The sequence below is a fragment of the Psammomys obesus genome, unplaced genomic scaffold (genome assembly GCF_907164565.1).
Source record: "Psammomys obesus unplaced genomic scaffold, mPsaObe1.curated_primary_1811, whole genome shotgun sequence".
Classification (NCBI taxonomy): domain Eukaryota; kingdom Metazoa; phylum Chordata; class Mammalia; order Rodentia; family Muridae; genus Psammomys; species Psammomys obesus.
Window position 1 is genome coordinate 1,871,774 of NW_026594216.1, and position 15,692 is coordinate 1,887,465.

General features: G+C 47.6%; 1 protein-coding gene across 2 annotated transcripts; it reads right to left on the reverse strand.

Moving 5' to 3' along the window:
• Positions 1-885: 885 nt before the first annotated feature.
• Positions 886-6,093, reverse strand: LOC129684852 (glutathione S-transferase Mu 7). 2 transcript variants are annotated; one of them, XM_055618087.1, is made up of 8 exons: positions 5,973-6,093; positions 5,691-5,766; positions 5,215-5,279; positions 4,849-4,930; positions 4,649-4,749; positions 3,551-3,646; positions 3,356-3,466; positions 886-1,517 (listed from the first exon to the last, which is right to left on the reverse strand). In XM_055618087.1, exons 1-8 carry the CDS (start codon positions 6,006-6,008, stop codon positions 1,428-1,430), a joined length of 657 nt encoding a protein of 218 aa, XP_055474062.1. In that variant the 5' UTR covers positions 6,009-6,093; the 3' UTR covers positions 886-1,427. The 2 variants fall into 2 exon arrangements, with proteins under 2 accessions (XP_055474062.1, XP_055474063.1); XM_055618088.1 differs by lacking the exons at positions 5,215-5,279; positions 5,973-6,093 and having other exon boundaries at positions 5,691-5,760.
• Between the last annotated feature and the right edge of the window lie 9,599 nt (positions 6,094-15,692).

Consider the following 15,692-nt stretch of genomic DNA (forward strand, 5'->3'; position numbering starts at 1 on the left):
ATTCACACTGTGATGTAGAGAATCATCCCTATATTAAATTATAATATACCGTTTCATTATACGATAATGGCTTTATGGTAATAAACTACATTTTAGTTACTCATTTTCTGCTGATGGAACTGAAAACTGAGCTGTTTCCCACATTCTCTCAAAAGTCTTTAATGGCTTTTGGAAGACAAAAGCGCTCATTCTTGTTGGGAGACAGTCCTGGGTGAGAGGTCACCAACTGTCCAACACTAGCTGATATTGTCAGCATTCCAAAGTGTTTACACACCCAGCAATACACAAGTTCCATTCCTTCATAAATTACCAGCTATTGTCAGCCTGTTGGATCCTAGCCATTCGAGAGGGCCTGTGCTGGGATATTCCCATGTCCCCAGTGACTCTGCTAGTTAATGGTGCTGCTTGGATATTCACTTACAGGAAATGCCCATTCAATCCTTGATGAGTTTTGCAAGTTATCTTTCTGGATATACTGTTTTTGGATAAGTGGTCTTTGCTGAGTAGCCATGTTCTCCCAGCCGAGCCTGGCCTGAACCCATAAACCAGCTCATTCTGGAACCCTAGCTGCGAATCACTGAGATCTGGAAGCTCCTAGAGCCTTCTCTTTGGTGTAGTTTCAAATCGCTTCAGGAGTCCGTGATGCAAATAAAGAGCCGTGAAGGAGGAATGTGAGAGGACAACGTTTTATGCTAACAATGTCTATAAAAGGCTGTGAAGGACCACATGACAGATCGCCCCACTGGATTTTGACTTAAAGACCTCAGAAGGATCAAAGTGACAGCCTTCAGTATGGAAGGTCATCGACAGGGGGTTTCGAATCCCTTAAAATCAAGTTTCTCACAAGTTGTTGGTTGGTGTGACGGAATACCAAACAAACAAACCTAGGTGGGGAATGGTTTATTCTGGTTCATGGCTCAGGAGATACAGTTCAAAGTGGCAGGGAAGGCAGGTGGCAGGACTGAGTCATAGATGTAGTGATAAGTGCTGATGTCATGGCACACCTTGTTCAGATCTTCTCAGGGAACAGAGCAAGCACAAGAGGGGCTTGGCTACAGTGGCCAAAGTCTATGATCCTAGCAATCTACTATCTCTAGACACCACCTGCCAGAAAGCCCACAATTTCCCAAAATAGCAGTTGGGAACCAAGTATCTAGACACAGGAGCCTGTAACGGGTGCTTTAGCTTTAGAAGGCTACTTTGCTAATGGAAAGTGGTCACTGGAGGCTTTAAAGAGCCTGTGTGGGGCAAAGATTGGAAAAGAAAAAAAAAAGAGCAGGTGAAGCTTGGGATCTGCTGCAACAGGATGGAAAGAAGGAAGGAGGAAAAGAGGCTCTGGGGCTGCAGAGGTTCTGATTGCTTCCGTGGGCTACTGGCAAACCAAGGAGATCTGAAATCTTTATCATACATTCCACCCTGTCAAGGCCCTACTTGCTGCCCCAAATGGCCATCTTTGTGAACACAGGTCTTGGGAGGAAGCGACTGGTCTTCATGTAGTCAGAGATCTTCTTCAGGCCCTGTGAGTGAGGAAAGAGCAGGGGCTCAAATCAGTGGCTTCGCTGGACTCAGCAATCCCTCTCTAGAAACAGCTTTTCCTGTAGGCTCTAGGACTCGAGGTCTAGAGAGGGAACTCTTCAGTTTCCTATAAAGACTGTGCTCCAGGCTTTGTACCCACAATAAACTATGATATGCTCAGAAAACTCAGTTGATCCTCCAAGATCAGGCTCACTGTGCCTACATGTCAGCAAAGAGGCTGAGCTCCTGAGCGATTGGGTAGCTTCCTCCTGCTCACACAGCTAGTCCATGGAACAGGAACAGGAGTCAGCCTGAACCTAGGGCTCCCATTCTGTGCCCTCTTCCCTCCAGTCTTCCCACAAGAGAGCTTGTCACTGCTTGCCTTGACAGACATGATCCTTTCTTACAGGGAACTTGTTTTTGCTGGTTCACACAGAAACTACTTGTAAGAGGACAAGGACATCTAGAACAGGCCAGTGCAGCCGAACAGAGAGCCCACCCCTGAGCCAGTGGCCTGGCAAACCTTACACGAAATGCACAAGGGGAGGAGGGGCAGCTTGGAAATCCTGAGCCAGCTCTAATAGCTCTCCTGAAGGTAGAGGCCCAACCTGGTCTGTGTGGAGCCTCAGACCGATCTCACTGAGCCCCCAAGCTGTCTCCTATCAGCCCTGCTACAAAGCACCGTGCCAAGAGACACTAGGAGCGTTTTGTTCCATCTTGCCAGGAGAGCCTGCTCATATACTCTCCACAGTGTTCAGAGACCTTGAGCGGACTCTAACCAAGGAGTCAGGTGCAGCAGGCTGCAGGCTCTCAGCTCCTCCATCCTTCCCTCCCATGGCCACAGCCAGCTCTGGTACACTCCAAGGCCACTGTGTCATTGCCAGAAGCAGAGCTGGTGAAACTAGCTGAGAAGATGTACTGCTTGATATAGGGGGAAGATTCCAGGCTACAAACCTGCTATGCTAATGCCTGCAGTCCCCAAGTCTCTGAGAGAATATTCTGTGGGTATGAAGTAGACTCTGGGGACAGGGGCATGACCAGCATGTGCACTGAGGGCTGAGCCACAACCCCCAGCACCCAGGTGATACTACGCCTGCTATGCCCACTGCTCTCTGCTAAGCTCAGTCTCTGAATGGAGTTCTTTCCATGTCTCTTTGGGCCTGACATTGAGCCTCACAGAGGAGAAGGCCAGTGAATTGGAGTGAAAATAAGTATATGAATACATTGTAGAAATGGCGTCATGGAGACAAGAGAGGAAAAGAAAGGGAAGAAAGGCCCCCACACCGTACAACGCTTTAGGCTAAAACCTTGAACAGGGCCAGCATACACTCTTAAATCTGGCACCAAAAACATCCCTGGGGTTTGGCACGTTCCAAAGATCGAGTGTGAGTATTGTTTACACGTGGCTATTTCACACAAATCCTGCCTTGCCCCCTCCTCTTAATGCCTGTGGCGTACACACTATGGCCAAGTTCTGCCTTTTCTGCAGCATTCTGGACTGAGTGAGCCAGACAGCACAAGGCCTGATGGCCTTAGAAGCCAGACACTCATGGGGAGCTGGGCACAACCTCTGCTAATCAGTGACTTACCCTCTGTGGTCCGTTCCCTTATCTATCCAATGAGACTCATAATTCAATCTGCCCTGTATGTTAGTTGTAATGATAAGTTTTACCCATTAGATAAGGATGCTGAGCATGTCCTGCAGGAAAGCAAGCATTCAGTAAATGATGTTTTTGCTGTTTTTAGTTTTAGTTCCAGAACTAAGGACCTATCAAGCAAATGGCGGAGGTGGAGGGGGCGAGAATGGCCATCAAAGAAGAAAAGGGATTCAGAGCATCACCTCAAAGCGAGCTATGAAGTCCTTCAGGTTTGGGAATGCTTCCAGACACTTGGGTTCAAATAACTGGTTTCTCTCAAGCACATCATAAGCAATGAAATCCACAAAGGTGATCTGCAGGAAGCAGAGGGTGAAGGTGCTGGAATCTGGTAACCTGAGAAGGATGGCAACTCCTCCTTCCCATCCCCTCCCCTTTACCTTGTCCCCTGCAAACCATGGCTGCTTGCCCAGGAACTCAGAGTAGAGTCTCATCATCCCAGGGAGTTGCTCCAGGTACCCTGGCTTCAGCTTCTCCTACAGCAGAAAACACTGTGACCAAGAAGGGGCCTGGGTTAATCCAGACTTTGATTTATTATGTCACTATTGATTAGAGTCCTACAGGTATCAGATCCTACATCAGAGGTGATAAGATGCCACCCAGGAACACACTGTCCCTGAGACTCACCACAGATGTTCAGAACAATTCTTATGGGCCACGCTCAGGACTGTGTGAGCAGGCTGTGCACTCACTTGTTATGTGAGTCAAAGAAGCAAGGCACTGTGGGGAAAAAAAGCTGAAGGGCAGGACTGTGGTGCAATTTCACAAAAGGTGAAGGGAATTTGAGAGGGGAGAAGGAAACCAGGGGAGGGGAGGGTTGATCGGCCATGAATTGCCTATTGGGAACATGGACATAAGACTATGAGCATCTGAACATGGCTCTGGAAATCTGGTTGGGAGGAGTCCCCAGGCGATGGCTCCCTTCTGTTTCCGGGTTGCATTACCTTTTCTCATGCTTTGAATGTGTACTATAGAAGCAGTACTGATTGAAGCCGAATGGAAGGCATAACCCAGGGCAGGATTGGACAGTCAGAGCTGAGATATTCTAAACACAGTCTTTACTCCCCAGATACTGATGCTTGACTGTGGAACTTTTACTCTGGTTGTTAAAAGCAGTGCAGTTCATTGGGAGTTTCATTTGACAAGACTCTGAGGTTTGAGGGTTACTCTGTTGGCAGATAGTGTGTGTGTGTGTATGTGTGTGTGTGTGTGTGTGTGTGTGTGCATGGAGGGGTTGGTTTTATTTTGGTGTTTTTTTATTTTGAGACAGTATCTGGCTATGTAACCAGGAAGGCCTTAACCTTAGTCGTTCTGTCTCTGCCTCCAAACTGTGCCACCGTGACTCAGCTGGCAGTTCAGAACACCATTTATAGGTGAGCGACACCAGGAAGCTGAGATGTTAAAGACGCAGAGCAGACGAGAAGACAAGGGTACAGGCTCTGGCTCCCCCACCTCATCCAGGCCTGAATAGGACTCACAAAGTCAGCATTATAGCAAAGCCTCGCCAGCACCATGCGGTTGTCTATAAGCTGATTCTCCAGAATATCCACACGGATCCTCTCCTCCTCTGTCTCTCCACCTTGGACAAACACAGCACAGACACACTCTCAACATGCCACCCCGGCTAAGCCCAAGGGGGGTGGCCACCATCCCCCACCCTGCAGCCAGCCCCACTCACACAGGTTGTGCTTGCGGCCAAGGTAGCGCAGGATGGCGTTGCTCTGGGTGATCTTGTGTGACCCGTCAATTAAGTAGGGCAGCTGGGAGGACAAGCAGGGATGGTCAGATGGGATACGAGGTCCCAGAATTCCCTCCTTGGGTGATGACAGACGTGGGGCCTGGCACTCAGTGTGCGTGGCAGAGAAAACCTTCTGTGAAGACGCTGCCCACTGAATGGAAGAGCTGGAATACAGCCCATCCCAGAACGATGGTATGTACAACCAGGAATGAGCACATAAAAGCACAAGGACTAATCCCAGACCTTCTCATCTGTGTTAACTAGGGGACCATCACCTTCTCCAAACCTCCCCTTCCCTGCACCTACATTAGGGAAGTCCAGGCCCAGCTTGAATTTCTCATTCAACCATTGGCTTTGGTCAAAGTCAGGAGCTGTGGTGGACAAGATAGTGTGAAATCAAAGGACCCCTTTCCCAAGACCCTCCCGAGGAGTCAAAGACAAAGCTCTCTGAGGCAGTAGACCCTCAAGCTGACCCAGGCAAGCACACTGCAAGGTTTCAGAGATGAAGATGTTTGTAAGGGCGGTGGGCTCCTTCATCGCTAAAGCTTACAACGGATTTAGCCAATTGCCAAGGAAATGGAATCCAGTTATAAATACGGAGGCCTCTCAAATCTTTCCTTAGTATCTTCCGTTGGTAAATTAAACCACGCCTAAGGGCTCTGGAAGGGGCATAGTCTATATCCAACAAGAAGGTGAGCTGAGCAGTGGGGTGGCTGGGCGCGGGTGGCTGGGCACCAGTGGACAGGAGTGGACAGGGATCTGACTAGGAAAGATGCAGTCACCGTCCCCCATGGAGTATCTCTTCTCCTCATAGCTTGAGTCCGTGTACTCCAGGAGCAGGCGGATGGCATGGGCCAGCTGTGAGAGAAGACTAGAGATGGTGAGGTTCTTCACCCACTCCAGATGAGTCCTCATTCCTGGCCATGCATGGTCACGAGCATCTGGACACACACGCACACGCACACGCACCCCTGCAAGACAACCTCCTCCTCCTCAAACTCGTCCACTGCGTGCGTCTTTGCCCCTCCTCCAAGTCCTACCCAGCGTTCGGACCCCTCACTCACTCCACGGATGTCCCAGTAACCCAGGGTCATGGGCATGGTGTCGTGGTCTGAGAGGGCTCAGTGTCGATCCGGCCTCGACTTTCCGACTTTCCGACTTTCCCGAGGGCTGCCAGCAACGGAGGGACTGGTCTTCAGACCGCCCTTCCCCACCCCCAACTCGACCAATCCCGAAGTCCAGGAATGGGCCAGGCCCGCCCCAGCAGAAATTGAGCCAAGGCAGCCTGAGCTTGGCTGGCCGCCAAAAGCGGAAGGCTGGGCTGGGCTTGCCTGCCTCTTGTTAGTGGCCCCGCTCCCTTTCCGCGGTAGGGCTGCTGTTCTCTACCGAGAGTTCTCTACCTAGTCTAGATGTCAGCAGCACTGCCCAGTGATGACAATTCAGAAGGCCTGGGACCTTGACAAATGTGTACTGAGGGGAAAATTATCTCTTATATTGTGAATACATGAAAAACGAAGAGCTAGAGAACAAGATAGTGTAAATATGTTCATGCATGCAAGATAAGTCTTTCTGATGAAATTTACTTCAATTAGGTGTATTGAAGTGTGTGTGTATGTGTGTGTGTGTGTGCGCGCGCGCGCGCACGCGCGTGTCCTGAATCACATGATAAATGTGTCTCTTCTTTCTCAGTTTTTTATTTTGATATATTAGACTTTGAGAAAATTCACAAAAGAAGAAGTACACACGGATCACCCGTGTAGTACAGCTGCTTCCGTGTCCAGGTGCCCTTTCCAACCTCCTTCCTACACAGCCCGCCTTTCCCCTCTCCCCTTCTTCCCTCATGCCACCTTTGACTCTCCCCAGCACGAATGCAAAGGCTTATAACCAAGATGCCGTTTTCTTTCTCTTCAGCACTGTCCTGGGGGTGAGTAAGATCCTGAAGGAACTGCGATTTATAATCATCTCTGTTGTTCATGTGGACCTGTAATTTATGACAATTGATGGAACCCATTTCTCTTTACAAAGCCTTAAAAACCTTTCCCCTAATTCTTGAGTAACACATGTTCTGGTTTTTTGTTTTGTTTTGTTTTTCTTTTTCTTTTTTGAGGTGGCTTCAGAGGCTGGCCTTGGAACTCTGTGTGTGTAATCAAGGCTGGCTGTGAATTAGCTTCAGTTTTCCTGCCTCAGCTCCTAAGTGCTGAGATTAAGAGCATGGGGCACCATGCCTGTCTCTCTTAGGAGGTACCATCAACTCACTCAGATCTTTATTTTTTAAACATATTTTATGTTGGTTGGTTTAAAATGTACCTGAAGGTGAGAAAAGCTTCCCTAGTTTGAGATAATCATTGTACTGATATATTGTTTTAGACCTGATTTTCATTAACTTGAAAATCTCAGTAACACAGTGGAATGGACAAGATCCCAGCCACAAAGGGTGCCCTTCATGTTCTAGAGACCTTGCGAAGGTGCCTCCTCGGGGGGGTATCCTTCTTAGTCCTCTAGAATCCTTATGAACCAGGCACTGTTAGGGCCTCCGGGCCGTCCTTAGAGGCAATGGTGGGAGCTGGTACGCATGACAGCCAAAGCAAGTGTGACTCAAGCTTTATGGGAACTAGAGAGGGCCATGCAGGGACCTCCCTGGGGAATACTGCAGATAGCATATGTCTCTGTGACGCACGTGTTGGTGGTGCAGAGCCAGCCTCTAGAGAGGATAAGAGCGGATCCACTGGCTTCTCAGCACAGCACAGCCACTGTCAGACAGGACGGTCAGGCAAGCCTTGGGGACAGTCACTTCAGGAGGCCACTTTGTTGAAGGAAAAGAAGAAGCTGGGGCTTTAAAAAGGCAAGAATGGGACAGGGATCAGGGAGAAAAAAATGGGCAGGTGAGACCTTGGAGACAGGAAGAGGAATGAAAAAGGATAGAGAAAGAGAAGCTGGTGCCAGGGCAGCAGGGGAGTGGCTGCTACTGAGCACACACCCCCCACACACACACACATACTACAAGAGAAACGAGTTCTCACTCCCACCTTTTGTCCTGTCCAGGCCCTAACAGTTCGCCCCACGTGTCCATTTTAGTGGTTATCTTTGTGAGCACGGGTCTGGGAGAAGCAGCTGCACAGGCAGGGATCTGCTCCAGGCCCTGTGAGGGAGGAGAAGGCAGAAAGGAGCTCAAGGCCATGTCCCCACTGGACCTCTTAGTTCTACTCCATGAACAGCCTCTCCCTGTGGGCTCTAGAGCAAGCTCTCTGGAAAGTGAATTCTTCAATTTCCTGTGAAGAAGGGGAGACTGCATGAGAGGGGGATGTTTTACACCCTAATAGTCATAAAATAACCCTAGGATCTGTCTGACCATGCCTAGTTATCAGCAAAGAGGTAGTCCAGAGCAGTTAGGTAGCTTCCTCCTGCTAGTCCATGGAACAGGGACATGAGTCAGCCTGGCCTTAGGGCTCTCATTCTGTGCCCTCTATGCCCAGTCCCCTCCTGTCTTCTCACAGGAGAGCCTGTCACTCCTTGTCTTCAGAAATGTGACCCTTTTTCCCAGGGAACATCCTCCTTGCTGGTTCACACAGAAACTACTTGTAAGAGGACAAGGACATCCAGAACAGGCTATGCAGCAGAGCAGAGAGCCCAGATGTGGGCCAGAGGCCTCGCAAACCCTGCATGAAATGCACAAGGGGAGGAGGGGCAGCTTGGAAATGCTGAGCCAGCTCTAATAGCTCTCCTGAAAGTAGAGGCCCAACCCGGTCTGTGTGGAGCCTCAGACCGATCTCACTGAGCCCCCAAGCTGCCTCCTATCCATCCCTGCTACAAAGCACCGTGCCAAGACACACTAGGTGTGTTTTGTTCCATCTTGCCAGGAGAGCCTGCTCAGATACTCTCTACAGTGTTCAGAGACCTTGGGCAGCCTGTAATCAAGGAGTCAGGTGCAGCAGACCTTGGGCTGCAGCCCTCAGCTCTCTAGTTCGTTCCTGTGATAGCTATAGCCTCGCCAATGTTTGCACAACAGAACCAGAGCCAAAGAGAATCTGAGAAAGTGGGGCATTTGTTGGAGAGAATACTGCATACCTGTTATGCTGATGCATCCACTCTCTGACTCTCTAACACAGCAGATTCTGTACATATCAAGAAGACTCTGGAAGACCCATGGCTAGCTGTGACATGAAGGTTCCCAGTAGCCAGCCAGTTTGATGTCATGACTTGTGTGCCTCTTGCTCTCTGCTGTACTTAGTCACTGGATGGAGGGTCATCTTTGCATGTCTTTGTGCTTCGTACAAAGAGGATTACTGAGTATCAATGAAAATAAGTATATAGCCCCATTTCACAGATATAAAACAAAACACGCAGAGAATGAAGGAAGAAAGTCTTGAGAGGGAATGCAAGTGCCCGCATTTAATTCCAGGATTTCAATCTTCTAATCTTGCAGGGGGCTGGAGAGACAGTTCAGTGGTTAGTGATTGCTATGCAGTCTGAGGACCTGAGTTCTCATCCCAGTATCCAAGTAGCAGGTTTAGCATAGTTTCATGCCCACCTGTAACCATAGCATTGAGGAATGGAGCATGGCTGGAGCTTGCTGGCTAAAAGCACATCTTGAAAACATGAGCTGATCTGCTACCACATTCAAGTAGAGACCCTGCCTCAAAGGAATACAGTGGAAAGTGCTAGAGGACCCCCAATGTCCTCCGTCCCCTCATACACTCACTCACACACATACATACACACACGCTTCCAACTGGGTCTCCTACATGTCTCCTCAAATCTAGCACCAACTATGTCCTTGGGTCTCAGTGTTTCTCCATTAAGTCAGTACAGTATTCTGCAGAGGGAATATGAATACTGTCTGTGACACTTCACCTCCAGCCTTTATCTCCACTTCCTAAAGCCATGCCTAACATGTTCGCCCCCTGCCAAGGATCCTGGACTGGGAAACACAACCTGTGCAATGACCTGAGGCCTTTCCTTTGGTTCAAAACAGTAGTCACTGCCTGCTAGCCTCAAAACTCAGAGACCAACAGGGAAGTCCCACACAGCCATCACTAGGACTAGGTCCTTAATCAGGTGACTGAATCTCTACAGTTGGCTTCTGTATCTGTCCAATGAGATTGGTAATTCCATCTGCCTTGTGGAAATGTTCTTATGATTCATTGGAACCAAAGACATAGGACGTGAGCACAGGTCCTGGAATAAAGCGCTCAGTAGTGGTAGTTATTTTTCATTTCAACTCCATGTTTAGGAACAAACTGTGGGGAGAGATTCAGAGGAAAAAAAAAAACATTCATTTGAGAAGAAATGCAGTCCTCTAGTGACAGGGAATGCACACAGAAGTATAGAAGAAAGGAATATGTGATAACATCCATCAGAAGGAAGAACAGCAGCATAGGTAATCTGAAGACCAAGAGGAGGGCTAGCAACTGTATCCTTGGACACAGTACCTCCACACACTTTCATCTCACCTTTTCCTCGGCTTCTGCCAACCATAGCTGTTTCCAGAACCTGGAAGAAGAGTCCTCATCATCTCAGTGAGGCGCTCTAAGTACACTGGCTTCCTTTCACCTAAAGCAGAACATTACTGTCACCATCCTCAGATACAAGCTGCCAAGCAGAGGCGAGCACACGTTACAGCTCTGCGCTTGCCCCAGTCTGGCCAGGGGGAGCAGCCATCTTCCCCAAGACTAGAAAATGGCAAGTGTCCAAACCTCACTGTAATAACAGCGTTTATGGGGCTCCTCTTGGTTCCAGACCCCATGTGGCAGGGTCCACATGAAGATGATCTCCAAATATGTCACGACTTCACATGCCAACAGCAACCTACGGGTGCATACAGGCACTTGGCGAGTCTGGATGCCAACACTGGGTGAAATAAAACCTAAAAGGGCTTGTTGGAGCTCAAAAGTCAAAATTCAGTTTGATGGGGATGCAGAAGAAGAAATAAATACTATTGATTTGAGGAGATACTGAGGCTAAAACTGAGACGGGAGAGAGTTCTAGACACAGACCCTACTCTCTGAGGTCCACTCTGGGTGAGTCCACTCTGTCCTGACATTGACGGGCTCTGAATAATAGTGTTCTCTTGATACAGTGGGATGTGATCAGGGACTTTGAGGCAGCATTTGGAATGAACAGGATTGTGAGTAGTACGAATGACTTCGGAGGAGAAATGGAGCCTGTGTGGATGGGAATTCCAGAGTCCTGACTCATGGTCCAAACCATACCTGGCCCTGTCAAGCAGGAATGAGAAGATTCACACAGTCTGGGATGTGGCGGACCTCCTGTAGCAGATCTGGGATGTGACCACCCGAGTTGTCTCTTTAAAATGTCACCCTGCCACCACCTAGAACCACCTGAGCAGGGAGGCCCACTGAAGGAATTGTCTTGATTGTTTTAAATGATGTAGAAAGACTTATCAGGTTCAAGAGAGGGGATGGAGAAAGTAAGATCATCCCCCTCTGCTGGCCTGTTCTTCTGTGGTGTTTTGAATAAGAATGGTCCCAGCTGATGGAACTGTTTGGGAAGGATTAGGAGATGTGTGGCCTTGTTGGAGGAAGTACGGTTTTGTTGGAGGGACTGGCTTTGAGGGTTCCAAAGCCTACACCATTCCCTTTAGCTTTCTCTCTGCCTCATGCTTGCAGATAAACTAAGCACTCAGCTATTGCTCCACTGCCATGCTTGCCTGCCTGTCTGCCTGCTGCCATTCTCCCAGCCGTGCTGATCATGCAGTCACGCTCCAACACTGGAATCCCCAATGAACTGTTTCTTCTATAAGTGGCTTTGGTCTTAGTGTTTATTACAGCAAAAGTAGCAAAACACCTCTCCTCTTGCCATTGAGTTAATTTACCCTGCTGCTGCTGCTGATGATGATGATGATGATGATGATGATGATTTCTTTGTTGATGTCAGAACCAGCATTTCCAGGCTTCCAACAGTGACTGAGGACCTGCTGCTCTGTAGGAGCCTTCCCAATCTTTGATGACACCGCATTGGAACTGCTCAGGTGCGTAGGACCATGAACTGAACAACTCCAGGATTCTCAGACTCTCAGGTGTGAGACAATTGTTTTACTGTTTCAGCTCAATCTCACACTCCCACGTGCGTAGCCCACACAATGATAGAAGACATTTCATTCCTTACCTTCAGATAAACCCAAGGCTTGGCCATCGTCCCCTACAACCTGCAGTCAGCCCCATTCACACATACTGTGCTTGATACAATGGTAGCACAAGATGGCACCATTTTAGGTAATCTTGTGACTGCCAAACTGCACCTCAGCAATGAGATGTGTCTGGCCTCTGCCTCACCTGCAGAGGGGAATTTCCTGCCTCTGTTTGGGCTTGTTTTTCTCTCTCCTTCCCATACTTGAGATAAGTTCATCCAAGGACAGGAGTGTCAGACAAAGCACAGAGAGAGACAAGGTCCCTCTCACAAGGGCCCTTCCAGATAGCATAGCCCTAACAGAGGAGTACAAGTAACAACTGCCCTATCACAAATTGGCTAGGCCCTTTGTTCTTCCAGAAGCCCTTATCCAGAAATAGCCTTGGAACTTTTCAAAGAGAAATACAAAAAACGCACAATCTCTCTTAGTTTAGTTAGGTGGTATCAGCTGACCTTGAACCCATTTTCTTCTGTCACACCACTCTCCCTGTCCAGTTGTCCTCACGTGGGACCTTAAAAGAACAAGCCTGGGACTTCAGAACCCACTCTGTTGTGCTTCCTCCCTTCCTTCATGTGTTGATAAGGTTCTTGCCTGAAGGATAATCTGACTCAACACTTCTCCCTCCAGCCCCTTTCTCCTTTCAAACCCTAAAACCCAGCAAAGAGGAAGCACCCTAGGGAAGGGAGGGGCCACAGGTGGAAGGAGGCTGAGGCCCTGAAAGACTCCATGGAGCAGAGCTGCCCAGACCCCTGGACTCTTCCCATACGAGAAGATGGACTGGGGACAGGTCCTTGCAGATGTACACTCTCAGGCCTCTTCATGTCATGCTCTCTGCTTCTTATCCACCAAGAAGTGAAACAAGTCCCTGCTTTACCCCTGACTATTGTGGGTTATTAATATTTACTATTGATTTATTTTTTAGTTAATCAGCGGTTATTCCTAAACCAACTGTATAACCAAACCACCACTCAGAGACTGGGATTTATTTAATTAACCTAGAGCACAATGCTGGGCAATTACTCCATCCTAAACCTCCAAGCCCGCATAGTTTCCTACCATTTACATTTCACCCATTATGCTTGCTTTTAGTCATGTCTTAGGTCTGGTTCATCCCCCCTTGGGGTTCCAAGTCCACTCCTGCCAATCTCTGCTCCTCCTTCCTGCTTCCTGTCTACCCCCTCTGGACCAGGATGTCCCACCCTATTCTCTCCATTGCTCATCATTGAGGCTGGTTGTTTAATTGATAATGTAGAGAACAAATGGTGGCATGTTTACACAAACTTGAGACACGGGATGCTTATACAGGTGGTGCTTAGAATAAACATCACAATGCAATGTCTTATTGAAACCAGATAGTAGGGTAGAGAAATCAGCATTTGAATGAACAAGGGTAAATTGTATACATTCCACAAGAACGTTATACCAACATCTGATAATCATAATATTCTGCCTAAGCATATGGCCCCCCATGTGTGTGTATATATATATATATATGTAACACATATGTATATGTGTGTTCATGAATTTCAAATTACGTTGAGTATGTATCCAGAAAAGGAATTGATATGTCACATAGTAATTATCCCCCTCCTCCTTCTTTTAAGGAACTAATTTCTAACAGTCTAATTTTCACAATCGCTGTAGCATGTCATATTCCTAGGAACAAGGCAAAAGCCTTCACAGTTACTCCATGTAATCACCGGGTCTGCCATCATCTCCTACTTGGGAGTGGCTAACCTCATATGTGTGTCGCATATCTTCATGCTATGTTTCTCCAATGATTAGTGATTTTGAGCAACTTTTATGTGCTTATTAACAATTGTACGTCCCCTCTCGAAAAATGTCTATTCGAGTCCTTTGCCCAGGTTTGAGTTTTTCGGTCTTTGTGGCAATAACCTGTGCATACAGATATGTTCAACAGAACACAGCCAGACGGATTCATTATGTGGAGTTTGACATCCAGCAGAGGTATTAAAAAGAACCAGGAAAGGATGGGGAGATGACCACGTCTATAAAATGTTTGTATGCCATGAAAGCACAAGGACGTGAATTCAGTCCTTTGCACGGGTCAAGCCACCTGCTGTGATGTGAATTTATAATCCCACTGCTGGGGAAATGAACATTCTCTGAATTTACACTGTAGACAGCTTTAGCCAAACAGTGGAAGCCAGGTTCAGTGAGAGATCTTGTCTCAGGTTCAATGAGAGATCTTGTCTCAAAAAGTAAGAGAGAGAGAACTTGAGGAAAATAACCTGATTATCAACTGCTGACCTCCACATAAAGGCACACACAACTTTCTCTCTCTGTCTCTCTGTCTTCTTTCTCTTTCTCACACACACACACACACACACACACACACACACACACACACACACACTTACTCATAATGTTAGGAACTATTGACCATCCATGGAAAGTATTTTTTCAGCTTCTGATATAGAGTGATAATAATATTAGTCTGGTTTAACATTTCTATCTACTCAACATTTGCATAATTCTATTAACTTATCTTTTTTCCTGACGTTGCATCTGTGTTTAAGTTAGTGTTTAATAAAGGCTGGCTTAAAAGATTTTGATCTTGGCAGATTAATAAATATTTCTCTTCAATGAACTCTCCATCTTACAATCTTCAGCATTTAATTAATCTCTTATTTCACAGTGACACTCACATCTGCCTATGAGTGCTTATTTCATAACTGCTGTCACAAGCAGCAGCTGAAATGGCATGTGGACAATGCTGTCCTCCAACTCGTTTGTAGTTACAGGTAGGTTGCAGGAAGTACTTGACAAAAGCCAGAATCCACAATCTGGCTGCCATCGAGGATCCTGCTTATCGGCTGCTTCTTCAGTGAATTCATCTGCTTTGTGGGTGATCCAATGGCACCTCTAATCACACATTCTCACTCTGGGACCTAGGGAAGGAGACCTGACCGTGCTCAAGGTCAGCTGCAGCATCATAAGTGCTTACGTGAGAAAGGGCCTGTGGGTTAGGCTTCAACACCTCTACATGAAAAACTTCCTGTACATTATTCTATGCCTCCTTGGGAACCATGAGTTCTTACTCCAAGCATTGGCGTAAGCATACCTGAAAGAAAACTCGCACAATTTCCTAAACATTAACGGCACACCAGACACTGTCATACATATCAACAAGGCCAGGATCCTTCCTCAATGAACTGATGATTTAATTTGTTAAAGATTTCCACAACACGATCACCAACTGCAGGGAATATTTATAGTGAAACATCTTGGAAAGAGAGACCGTGAGGGCAGATGCTGGACCTGGAACCTGCTCAGCCGCTGCCCATCAGCCTGGCACCTCTCTGGAGCAAGACTCCCAGGTGTATTGAAGCACTGAACACTGCAGGGTGACGAATGAGGAACGCTGGTATGGAAGGAGCACCCTCCTATAAGAATCCCAAGTGAACACCATCAGGGGACATCATGATCTCTCTTCTTAAGAAAAGATTTATCTATGTATGTATATGTGTCTGCTTGCCTATGTTCAAGGGCACCAAGTATATTGTGAGGGCATCAGATTCCTTAGAGCTGGGGTTATGGCCATTGTGAGCCACCATGTAGGTGGGGGGAACAGGTCCTATGCAAGAACAGGAAGCGCTCTTAATGGATTAATTAT

Coding starts and splice junctions, on each gene's coding strand:
- LOC129684852 (XM_055618087.1), bottom strand. CDS start 6,008: ATGCCCATGACCCTGGGTTACTGGGACATCCGTGGA. Junction 4,931..5,214: donor TGGGCCTGGACTTCCCTAAT/GTAGGTGCAGGG, acceptor TTGTCCTCCCAG/CTGCCCTACTTAATTGACGG. Junction 3,647..4,648: donor TTTGCTATAATGCTGACTTT/GTGAGTCCTATT, acceptor TTTCTGCTGTAG/GAGAAGCTGAAGCCAGGGTA.